The following is a 12654-nucleotide window of genomic DNA, read 5'->3' on the forward strand; positions in this document are numbered from 1 at the left end:
ACAATTAGGTTAAAATTCAATCTGACTGCCTAGAAAGGTCATCTTTCCCATGAGATTATTTTAAAATAAAAATGCATTTATAAACTTTTATAGTTTTTATTTAAAATTTATTTAAAATACTTTTATAGTTTTTTATTTAAAACTTTTGACTCACAGGCATTTATTTTAGTATAAGAAACGAGGTAAGAGTCTGATGTTATTTTTGTTTCCTAAAAGGCTGTCCATCTGTTGTAACACCTTTTACTGAATAATCTTATTTTCTCCTTGATTTGAGTAGCTCCAGATACTGAAATCGAGGTCTTGTGAATAAAAGTCTTGCCATTATATTTAACAGTTGAATTGTTCTCAACCTATTTTACACTTCTGACCTGAAAAGCTCACATTGATTCAGGACTTAGATTTAAAATTTATTAGAATTATACTGATAACAGATATTTATTCTATGGGCACATTATTCCAGTAGATTAGTTTCTCCGAGGAAGGTCTTTTTTTTCTCTCTCCCCTTTTTGCTTTGCTTAAGAACCAGAGAGAATTTGGAAATATATTTGACTACCTTTTGGAGACTTTGTCAGGAATTTTATTCTAAAATGAACCTCAGGACTTAGGAAGTGACCAGGATGGGGTGTATTAGTCAGCTTTCTTGTAGCTGGATGCAGGACCTGGCACGTACAGCTTAACGAAGGAGAGACTTCATTTGGCTTATGTTTTAAGAGGATTCACTCCTTGGTCATCTGGCAGAAGGGTGTGGTGAAGCAAAGCTGCTTAGTGCGTGCCAGCTGGAAAACAGCAGGGAAGCAGTGTTAGGGAGGGCCGGGGACCAGATGTTGACCTCAAGGCCACACCTCCGTGACCTGTCCTGGCACAACCCGGAAGTGTCCTGTCAATCCTTTGGGCGGGTCTCAAAGCCAGTCAAGCTGACTTCTACCTTCATTGCCACATCCCAACCCTTGTCAGCCCTTAACCCAAACACATCTCCTTTAACTATACTTAAAATTTTCAAATAAGGACAATAGCAAGATCCTAATTCCGTCTAATGTAATACAGTTCTCCTATTGTGCAACTGGAAATGCAACACTCTGTTCCCCAGTGGCTCCACAGTTCAAGCATTTTTGAAGATCTAAGTCAGTCTGTTCTGAGACTCAAGGCAAACCCTTAACTTGTGAGGCTCTGTAAAAATAAATGAACAAATTATATAACCCCAAGATACAGTGGGTCTCCCAATTTAAAAAGGGAGTAGAAATATAGAAAGAAAGAATAAGTCCAAAACAAGCCTGAAACCCAGCAGGGAAAGCACTAAATACTGTAGCTCCATGTCTGGCATCCGGAACAAATGGTAAAGAGATGTGAGTTTCAGAGGTCTTGGGTGGCTCCACCTCCATGACCCTGCCGTTTTTTAGCAACAATGACCTCTCTCTCTTGGGCAGGCTGCACTCAAAGCCTGCAATTTTCTTTGGAAGATGTTCCAAGTTCTTGACATGTCCAACTTCCTGTTGTCTTCACTGCCTTTTTGACTGTATTGCCACACCTTTAAGCAGTAGCCTCTTCAAGCAGTAGCTCCTTGCCTGGCCTTCCGGGCTTCCCTTTGAAATCTGAGTGGAATCCTCCCTGGGCTCAGCATGCCTTCTGCATACTGGTAAAACTTGTATCATGTGCATGATGCCTAGTTCTGCCACCATTGCTGGCAGTAGCCAGGCCCACTTGGACCTTGGCCGCCTGAGTGACTGAGCAGAGGGAAATGAATCTAGGAGAACTAATGCCTTCCCTAAATGAAAGGTGTACACTTTTATACCCTCGGGTCTGTAATGGGTGTGGTCATGCTGATTCCTGAAATGTCTTCAAGACATCTTTCTTCTTATCTATATAAAAAGTGCAGAAAGTCCCCAACTTGTGAACATTGCAAACTTTCACAGGTACGAATGAACCTTAAGATTTGGTATTTTTGTGCTTTACATTGTATTTTTGTGCCAAAGGTGTGTAAGACTCACTTTGGATTTACAAACGAATCTGACTTAAAGTTCTCTCAGAATGGAACTTGTTCCTAAGTCTGAGACTTACTCTATACTAAGACCTTGGTTTGTGGGAATAATTTGTTCCTCTCATAATCTAAAGCACTTGTATATCAGAGCAGTGAGAGAAGGAGAGAAAAGGACCAACTGTGATCATGTGACACTCAGTGTGTTGTACTACTTATATTGCAAGACACTGCTTATTATCAAGTAAAAATTTCTTAGCAATGTGGAACACTCTCAGACCAAATTACTCACAATGCAGGGTTTGACTGGACTTACTTTATTAGTGGTGCTCATTTCTTCAGTAGCCGTGCCTTCTTTGGATCCAATTTTACTCATAGTTCTTTCAGGACCAAAATTTAAGTTTCTCAAATATTTCTGCTCTGCCTTTCCCTTCTAATTCTCAACGTAAATCTGGCCAAATGCAGCGAGCAGTACAGATGCCACAACCCGAACGTTGGGCTATCTTGAAATTTCTTTCACTGGATTAGTCAGTCTACTGGCCCTTATCTCAGTCTTCTGCGAAGTCTCAGGACATGGGCAAGATGTAGACAAATTTTCTGCTAAAGTGCCACACACATGGCCTTTAATCCAGTTGCCAGTGGAGACTTTGTTCCCAGCTGAAATCTTCTGAGAATCATCCATCAAGCTATTTACAGCATAGTTCGGCTTCTGTAGCCTGCATCTCCAAACTTTCTCAAACTTCCCCCACAAGGCATTTCAAAAGCTTTTAAACCACACGGTCAGGTACAGTCACAGCAGTGACTCCATTTCTGCAGTACTGATTTTCTGTTTTAGCTTTCTTGCTGTTGGATGCAATGCTTGACACTCAGAACTTAGAGGAGAGGCTTACTTTGGTTCTGTTTACAGGGAATTTAGTCTGTTGTTATCTGATGAAAAATCCTGTGGAGCGAAGCTACTTTGTTCATGGTGGCTGGAAAGAGGAGGAGGGAAACAGTGCCGGGGAGGAAGGGATGAGGCACCATACATGGCCACCAAGGCCACATTTTCATGATCCACCCGGACATACCTAGAAAGGCTGGCCACCGACTGTCCAGGCGAATCCCAAATAATTCCCACACAGGGCTTATATGCACACCAAGCAAAAAAACAGATACAGAGTAGACTGGAGCTTTCCAGAGATCAGTAACTTGTGTCTAAGAATGGTTAGTTGTGCTGCTTGCAGATAGAATTTGATTAGTTTTAGGTAGACAAATTGGAACACAGTGATTAGAAGTATATTTCCTATGTAATTTTTCATTGTAGACAGTTCTTGTTTATTGTCCCTTTCTAAACTTTATTTATTTATTTATTTATTTATTTATTTATTGTACCGGGAATCGAACTCAGGACCCTTATGCTTGCCAGGCAGGCACTTGTGCCACTGAGCTATATCCCCGGCCCCCTTTCTAAACTTTAATATGTGAAATTGTTCACAAATTATTTTGGGCTTTTGTGCAGTGGTTGGCAGTGATTTGTATTTTTTGTATGAATCTAGGCATGGTGTCTGTTTTGGACTTGATGCAGGGTGGCTTCCCATCACGAGCTTCATTTCATGAACTCTACAACATGTATAAAAAGTACATGCCAGATAAACTTGCAAGATTAGATCCACGGCTGTTCTGTAAGGTACAATGCTTAAATTGAAACTTTTTACTGATTAAATATTTCCTAATAATTACTAGTTGGAATTTAATTTTTAAACTTTGATTTTTCAGGCTCTTTTTAAAGCTCTGGGCTTAAATGAAGTTGACTACAAGTTTGGGTTAACAAAAGTATTTTTTAGACCTGGCAAGGTAAATATATTTTTATTTTAAACTTTAACATCATGCCTGTGGGCAGTTAGGGTTACTAAATGTTTTTAAGTAATTAGTGATTTGTAGTATTCTTGAATTATATGGTTACTTGAATAATATGGAATATATATGTGTGCATGTGGATGTGTACATATGCAGTTTTCTTGTGAGAAATGTTATAATATTTAATTTTCTGTGTAAATGTTGCAATATTTTTCAGTATTTGAATCAGAGCATAGTTTGACTTTTTATTTACTTAAATTAGGGGATTAATCAGAACATTTTAAACAGATCAGAAGATTTTCTAAAGCATTAATTCAGTCTTCAGTGATTTGCGATTTCGTGGTACTCTGGAGTTCATTGTGACATGTTTCACTAGGGTATGTAGATACATAAGCCAGAGGAGATTGGACTGGACTTTGTATTGACCTCTGTCAAACCGTAGAATGAATTAATGTATAAATACGTTTGAATGTAATCTGAGTAAACAATTTCAAGATAACAATACGTAATACAATAACCGTTGTTAACTTCCTATCACCTTGTTTGAAATTCTGTATCATTTTTATTGTCTTTGTGTTGTTTTATGTCTTTGTGTTTGTTAATTTGTTTTTGTTCTTTTCTCTTTAAAGTAAAAAAATTATTTTGTTTTGAATGTAACGGGTTTTTTAGGGCAACACATAACCTTATAGCTTTAATATTCAGAGTTTGTATAATAATTTATGATGAGATGCAGCCAGTAACTATCCAGTGCTGTTCTCAGTCTATTAGTAATGTTTCCCCATTCCTAACTTCTTTAATGTTGGTTTAATAATTGTATCCTCATTTTAAACATGATTGTGACTGTGAAATAGCCAATAATACTAATTGGATTAAGCAAGATCAATAAATATCTTTAGTGTCTGAGGATAAATTAATAATTATAAATCTGATTTCACATGTTTGAACATGAGGTAAAACATATGCTTGTCAGTGTATGCACTTAATTATTACAGAGGATCCATATAAAATAATAAAATATTAAGAAAAAATGAATATATAAATTTCATAATTGGCTTAGTTTTAAGCATCCATAATTATCATAAACTCAACATTTCTCTTACTTCAGCTGGGTGTGGTGGTGCACACCTGTAATCCCAGCGCTTGGGAGGCTGAGGCAGGAAGATCATGGCAAGTTTGAGACTAGCCTGGGCCATGAAGTGAGTTCAAGGCCAGCCTGAAATGCATAGTGAGACCCTGTCTCAAAACAAACAAACAAAAAAACATTTCTCTTATTTCAGAGCTGTAGTAATTATTAAAGAATTACATCCTTCAGAAAAATTAGTAAGGATTTGTTGAAAGCCTAAGGCAAAGATTGAGATCCCTAATCTTATTATGTTAGTTTTAATTTAATTTAATTTTTTTTGTCTTTTTGGGGCAGGGTCTCGCTATGCAGTCCAGGCTGGCCTTAGCTCACTTTGTAGCCCAGGCTGGTCTCAAACTTGCAATGATCTTCCTGCCTCAGCCTCCCGAGTGCTGGGATTACAGGCATGCGCCACCACACCTGGCTTAACTTTGATTATAAAATGTCTGTCTGTCTGTCTGTCTCTGTCTGTCTGTCTGTCTCTGTCTATCTGTCTGTCTAGATTTTTTGAGAATAGGGTCTTGCTGTGTAGTCTAGGCTGGCTTTGGACTTTGGCGATCCTCTTGCCTCAGCTTCCTGAGAGCTGGCATTACAGGCATGCGCCACCATATCCAGCTCAAAATGTCAGTTTATTAGGTGGTATATAACATCTTTATACTATGGTAGGATATTTGATAAAGAATAGAAATCATTTTTGGAATTTGGTGGTAAATAATGGGAATAATGTTGTATTCATTCATTTTATTTGTGCTGTGTATTCTTTTAGTAGAAAGTTCTTAATCTTTTTCCAAAATGAGGCTGGGGGTTGGGAGAGAATAGTTTTGGTGGTACCGGGTGTTACATAGCTGGCCTTCATTACTCAGAGTTGTATATGGGCATCTGAGAATATGGATGAGCCAATTCAAACATACATTAGTTCTCTGTTTTTTTCTTAATAAAACCTTCTTGCCAATCTTCTGAAGTTTTTCTGCTTTTATTACTGCGTCTGCTACTTTTTCTCTGTCTCCCAAAAAAGACCCTGAAGGCCAGGAAGAAGAAGGCAGTCAAAATGTGTTAGTTTGCTGTCCACCCACTAAGATGTGTCTGCAGCCAGCCTGCAGCCATTTTCAGAAAGTTGGATTTGGGATATGAATTTTATTTATTTCATTTTCCCTATGTGTTTAAACATATTTATCTTTTAATGCTGGTATTTTACTTCGTAGTTTGCAGAATTCGATCAGATCATGAAGTCGGACCCCGACCACTTAGCAGAGTTGGTTAAAAGAGTCAATCACTGGCTGGTCTGCAGTCGCTGGAAGAAAGTCCAGTGGTGTGCGCTCTCTGTCATCAAGCGTGAGTGCTTCCTTTCATACCTAAGATTTTGTTGCTTTGGAAGTGTGCCGGTTTGTGGGATTATACAAGGCTCCCTCAGGAATGCTGGGCAGCTGGCCAGGGCTTTAGTTCTTGCTGGGTCCCTGGCTCCTCGGGCGGTACCTCATACATGGTATGTAATAAGCTAGCCTTTGTAGACTTTGGAGTTTTATTTATTTTTCGAATATGTGACACTTACTTTCCTAGTGAATGTGTTACCGGAGTGTTACTTTCACCAGGTCCTGAGCACAGCTTGTTGTCTTCACTGTTTTTCTTTTTCCTGGGACTTGAAGCTCCATCCCCCATCTCTCAGATTCAAAGGAGGACTTTCCTCTTTCTGCCTGTTTGCCATCTACAGTACACACGACAGAAATGTCCAGACCACAGTTGTTTCTCCTTTCTTAACCCTGAAATCTTGTCAGCTGCCAAACTGCATCTCTGTCTCCTCCAAATGCTGTCATTTTGTGCTTTTGTTGCTGGTTTCTTAGTTTCTTCTCTTTCTCCCACTCACAGCAACCTCAGTAGCTCCCGAGCTCTGGACTAAAAGCCTTTCTAGGTCACCTTTGAGTAATGGGCAGAGCCCAAGTTCTCCAAGTGTCTTTCAAGCCTGTAAAACGGGGTTCCATCCCGTTACCGCAGCCCCTGTACCTCTGTTCCTTGATGCACTGCAGTGAGCAGCTTTTGCATGTGTTTCTGCCAACTTTTTAGCCCTCACTGGACTGAGTGCAGAGTACTTTTGAATTACCTGGGGGTCTGTGGCAAACCTGTAATTGTTAGGAGCTACTATATTTGGGAATCTGCAACTTGATTAAATTTGTAATTGCTGCCCATACAAGAGTACTTCAAATAGTGCTGGGTATATGAAGAGGATTCAGTGAACCTTTCCTTATGAATAGAAAAAGAAAATTCATTTGGTTTAATGAAAAATAATGATGAAAACAGAAATGATTATTGAGATCCTTTGTTAGACACTTGTGAATATGGATAAAGAAAACTATAATAAAGAGATAACTGAACCTTTTTTCCCTTTCATTTCCCAATAAAATATAAGGCTATTTGCCATGGTAGTTCAGTGCTTTTAGTTTCGTATATTGCATTATGATGGAGAACGCATTGTATTGAAATGACTTGCACTATGCCACGTGTCTGTAGCCTGTGTTGTGCAGACGTGCTGAGGTCAGTGAGCAGACGGCTGTGCCTGCAGAATGTTAATAAGGGTTCTCTGAGCAAGATCTTCCAAGGTCGGATCAGTCAGGGAAATTCTGGGTACCTGAAGTTGAGAAGATTCCTTTACTGGAGGATTCTCAGAGGCCTAACCCAGCACGTTCATTGTGCATTTCCAAAGGGAGGTGTATTGTATGTCTCACCTAGACTGATTTTCCGGGTAAATCCTTTCTTAAAGGCATATCTATTCACATTGAATAGAACAAATGTTGTGTAGGAATCGGTAGCGTAGCATAATAAGGAAATAATGAATTTAAAGTATGAACCCAGCTGCAATATTTTTTATTTTTACGAAGTATTAAGAAACCAAGGGAATGTTAAACCTTCATGATTTTCATGTCTGATATAGTATGTTCTTCAAGATTTCATATTGCTTGAGAAGTGCATTTGTGAAAATGAATAGTTTTTGAAGAAATAGATATTATTTGTCCAATTTCACCTGAATTTTACAATGATTTTATTCATAGTGAAAAACAAAATAAAATACCGAGCAGAAGCTTGCATTAAAATGCAAAAAACTATTCGGATGTGGCTTTGCAAAAGGAGACACAAACCTCGGTAAGATAAATAGTGTGTGAAGGACCCTGTGAAACATAATCACAGCTGGGTGTGGTGACAAATGCTTGAAATCCCAGCGCCGGGAGACGGAGGCAGGACGCCTGGGAATTTGAGGCCAGTCTGGACTACATAGTGAGACTTTTCTCAGACAACAACACCCAGACCTGGATATCCACATTAAAATGGCAATAAAGTCATAATAAAAAGAAAGCAGTTTAGATCTTTGTAATGCATGCGCTTTGTAAAATGGTATTTTTGTCTGTTATTTGTATATTTATTTTAGCTAATTTACATGTTTCTTGCCTCAATCTACAAGATGTGAAGTGGCATATAAAAATATGGATGCATACTTTTACAGGCGAAACAAATAGTTGAGAAAAACTGTTATTTCAGTTACTTTAATGATTTCAGTTTCTTAATAATGTCAAGTTGATGTTTTAAAAAATATTAATATTTTCACCATTATTTTCAAGATTGTCCATAGAATTACATTATATTACTATAGACTTAGTTTTTTAAAATGCTTTTTAATTTAAATATTTATTACTAGCTTGAACTTTTTAAACTTGCATGTCTGAGTAACTTTTCAGAGCTTATTAAATACCTTTTTTAAATTCCAAGTTTGAATGCTTGGTTTTCAGTTAAAGCATAGAAGACAGGCATCGGTGTCATTCCTACGCATGCTTAATTCCTTTCACCCTTAGTAAGACATCTCAAACAGAGAATATTAAATAATAATGAAAACAGAAGTGAAATGACCTGTTTAGTTATGTGTGTTTAGCATTTTATTAATGAAAAACGTTTACAGAAAGCATTAACAACGAAGTGTGTCTTTGTGGAATATGCTCTTTCCAGCATTGACGGCCTGGTTAAGGTGGGCACTCTGAAGAAGCGGCTTGACAGGTTTAATGAAGTAGTAAGTGCATTAAAAGACGGAAAGCCAGAGGTGAATAAACAGATCAAAGACCTTGAAATTTCTATTGATGCTTTGATGGCCAAGATTAAGGTATGTAACTTTAGCCCAAATGACTTTGCCTTTTTTATATAATTTAGTATCTTTTGGTGTTGGAGTTGTATAGAAAGAGGTCTTCATCTTTTTCAAGATACAAAATATTGACAAGTGGATGCTCATATTCTCTTTTCTGTTTGAAAATTTCATTAATAACAGCATGAAATTGGCAATTTTTATGCAGTTTCATCTTCTGTAAGGAAAAAATGTTTTCCTCTCAAAAGAGTAAAAATACTATACTTTGTTGTTAAGTTTTTGCGTAGTCTTGACTCAGGATTAATGCAAATTATTTTAATTTGTTTTATGCTTTTCTACTTAAGTTTTAAAAATTCTGTTTTATTTATTCTTTTTGGCAGTGTTGGAGATCACACCCAGGGCCTTATAACATGTTAAGCAGACATTCCACCATTGAACTGCCTCCCCAGCCCCAACAGAAACTTAATTTGTAAATTATTAACATTATTAAAAATTTGAAGAAAACTGACAAAACCCCTTTATGCCCCCACACGAAGACATTCGGCTAGTGTGTTTCATTTATAATCTTATTTTATGTGTGTAATTATTTGTACATAATTTTAACCATGATGTACGTTTAATTCTGTATCTGTGCCATTTTGTTCTGTGCTTTGTCCATGTTAACACATTATCTTCGTAGAGGCTATAACATTAACTGTTAAAAAAAATGGCCACTAATTTCATCCTCAGTTTTGTAGAAAAAAGTAGGGCTAATAATTGAAAAACTGCAATTATTTGATTACTAGTGGGATTGAGATTTTTTTCTGTTGTTTTTTTAATCATGTTTCATCTTTTTATATCTTTTCCTCCATTATATTTTAAGATTTTACTATTTTCCTCAACTAGTTTCTTGGCGTAATACAATTATGTGAATATTAGTACCTTAAAGTAAGCCCAATGTCGTATTTTATGCAGACAATGCATAGTAAATCATAGAGGTAGAAAGCAGAGTAATGATCTGGAGAAGAATAAAAACGCCAGTATAGATGTAGCTGACTTTATAAATCTGTCATGAGCCATCCCTGTTTATGAGCTATCAGTGTCAGTTTAAAATTAACCGAGCCACATTGCTTTGAAGGCTTAGGAAAATTAAACAATTTTATATGCATGTAGTAGTTTCTTTTATATTCCTTAGGTACTATTTGAACAATATTATTAAACAATAATTTTGCCTAACTGGGCAAATAATTCCTTAAAAGGAATTTTTAAGTGCAATTATGTTACTGTATCTATAGTTATATGTTCAGATGTTGATGATTTGGTTAATACAAAAATAGAGTCAAATATTTGTGTGCAGGGTTAATGTTTAAGTTTGAAGGTTGTTGAATGTCCCAACAGCACAGCAAACGTAAGGGGTGTATTGCTTACCAGGTTTTCTACTTTGTTGCTGTTTTATGTACAGATTGGGGTAGGTTTTCTAAAAATCGTGGTGGGAAGCGTGCAGCTTTATGTTGGTCTTCCTAGCAGCGTGCAGGTGCGCAGCCAGTGTGCTGTGCGTGTTGACTGTCGTGCAGTGGAGGAGCTAGCTCCTTAAGGGTGTGCCTGTTCTTTCCCAGTCTACTCTGATGACAAGGGAACAGATACAGAGGGAATACGACGCCCTGGTCAGAAGCTCAGAGGAGCTCCTCAGTGCGCTCCAGAAGAAAAAACAGCAGGAAGAAGAGGCAGAAAGGCTGAGGCGCATTCAAGAAGAAATGGAAAAGGAAAGGAAAAGACGGGAGGAGGAGGAGCAGCGTCGGAGAAAGGAAGAGGAGGAGAGGCGGATGTAAGGCGTTTGTGCTGTGCTTTGACTGGGAAACTGAACCGCAGAGGGGCATGGTGTTGGCAGTGACCAGTGACTACTCTTAAGTCGCAGTCTTATTTTAGTGCATTAATTTTAGAGTAAATTTGAAAATAGAAAATAAGGTAACTTTATAGTAATTACTTAAACTGTTATAATTACTGAGAATGATTTTAACTGTAGGTTGAGTATCCTTAATTCAAAAGTCTGAAATCTGAACAGCTCTGAAGTCTGAAACTTGAGTGTTTCGTTGGCATTCAGATTTCATATAATATTTATTAAAACATTAACTGTATAGCTGGATGGGAGCCACGTGACACTTCTGTGTGCACACAGTGTACCTGGGTTGTATCCAGGCCACCTTCTTGCACTCCCTGTGCACCCAGCCAGGTGTAATCACTGCTGGATTTTCAGGTTGATGTTTTTGAAAAGCTTCCACACATGGATTGAGGACATGCGGCACTTGTCTTTCTGTGTCTGGCTTATTTTCTTTAACATATGGCCTTACCGTTCTGTCCATTTGGTTGCGAATGACAAATTTATTCCCCCCTCTTCTCCCTGCCCCACTTTTTTTGCAGTAGTGAGCATTGAGTCCAGGGCCTTTTCACTGAGTTATATCTGCAGCCCCTTTCAAAATATTTTTTATTTTGAGACAGGATCTCACTAAGTCATTATGTTGCCCAGGCTGGGCTTGTACTTGGCTGTCCTCCTGCCTCAGCCACAGGCATGCATCCCTATGCCTGTTTATGTTATGTCTTCTTTATGATTGAATAATATTCCATTGTGTACATGTACACACCATATTTTCCTTACCCATTTATCTGTTCTTGGCGCCTGGGTGATTCCATTTTTTTGCTACTGAATAGTGCCACAGTAGCATGGGCATGCAGGTGTCTCTTTTGTAAGCCAACTTCATTTCTTTTGGATGTGTACCCAGGAGTAGGGTAGCAAGATACTACGGTAGTTCTGTTTTCAGTTTATGGGACAGCCCCTATGTACCGATTTCTGTGGTGGCTCTTCATTTACATTCTTCAGTAATAGTGCATGATCTTCTTTCTCTCCATATCACTACTAGCATTTGGTGTTTTGTTTTTTATAGTGGCCATTGTAACTGGTGTGAGATAGTATCTCCTTATACTTTTGATTTGCATTTCCCTGATGGCGAGTGATATTGAGTATTTTTTCATGTATTCATTGGTCTTTGGAAAAGTGTCTTTTCAGATCATTTGTCCATTTTCAAATTAGATTACTTTGTTGTTGAATCATTATATATCCTGGATAGTAAGCCTCTCTTGGGTGAATAGCTGGTAAATATTTTCTCCCATTCTGTAGGTTGCTTCCTCAGTTTGCTGATGATTTCTTTTGCTGTACAGAAACTTTTAGTTTGATGTGATCCTATTTCTCTACTTTTGCTGCCTCCTCTGCCATCTTTTGGAGTCTTCCAGAAAATCATTGCCTGTGCTGGTATCTTGAAGTGTTTCCTCCTCTTCTCACTCAAGAGTTTCAGGTCTTTTGTTAAGGTCTTTGAACCATTTGGAATTGATTTTTTTGTGAGGGAGGGGTCAAGTTTCAGTGTTTTGCATGTGAATAACCAGTCTTTCCAGCACTATTTATTTTTTTTTTTTAAATTTTTTTTATTTTAAAGATAAAAGGAGGCAAACATTAACAGACATACAACATTCTACAACAAATCACAAGCACAATACAGACAACACAGAGTTACAAACAAAGTGGTAGGGAATTAACAATGGTGGTTGTATTACATATTGATATCTTCAAAGTGGCTTCTC

At 37.8% G+C, this 12654-nt stretch overlaps 1 protein-coding gene across 5 annotated transcripts in view; it reads left to right on the forward strand.

Annotated features, from left to right (window-relative positions):
* Window positions 1-12654, forward strand: part of Myo6 (myosin VI) — a 137922-nt gene that overhangs the window by 103220 nt on the left and 22048 nt on the right. For all 5 annotated transcript variants that reach the window (XM_005406898.2, XM_013505831.1, XM_013505832.1 and 2 more), the window contains exons 21-26: window positions 3508-3638; window positions 3728-3805; window positions 6131-6260; window positions 7970-8060; window positions 8916-9066; window positions 10641-10849. In XM_005406898.2, coding sequence (XP_005406955.1) covers window positions 3508-3638; window positions 3728-3805; window positions 6131-6260; window positions 7970-8060; window positions 8916-9066; window positions 10641-10849 — 790 coding nt within the window. The remainder of the gene's footprint in view (window positions 1-3507; window positions 3639-3727; window positions 3806-6130; window positions 6261-7969; window positions 8061-8915; window positions 9067-10640; window positions 10850-12654) is intronic.

This window comes from Chinchilla lanigera, unplaced genomic scaffold (genome assembly GCF_000276665.1).
Source record: "Chinchilla lanigera isolate Chin_1 unplaced genomic scaffold, ChiLan1.0 scaffold00101, whole genome shotgun sequence".
NCBI lineage: Eukaryota > Metazoa > Chordata > Mammalia > Rodentia > Chinchillidae > Chinchilla > Chinchilla lanigera.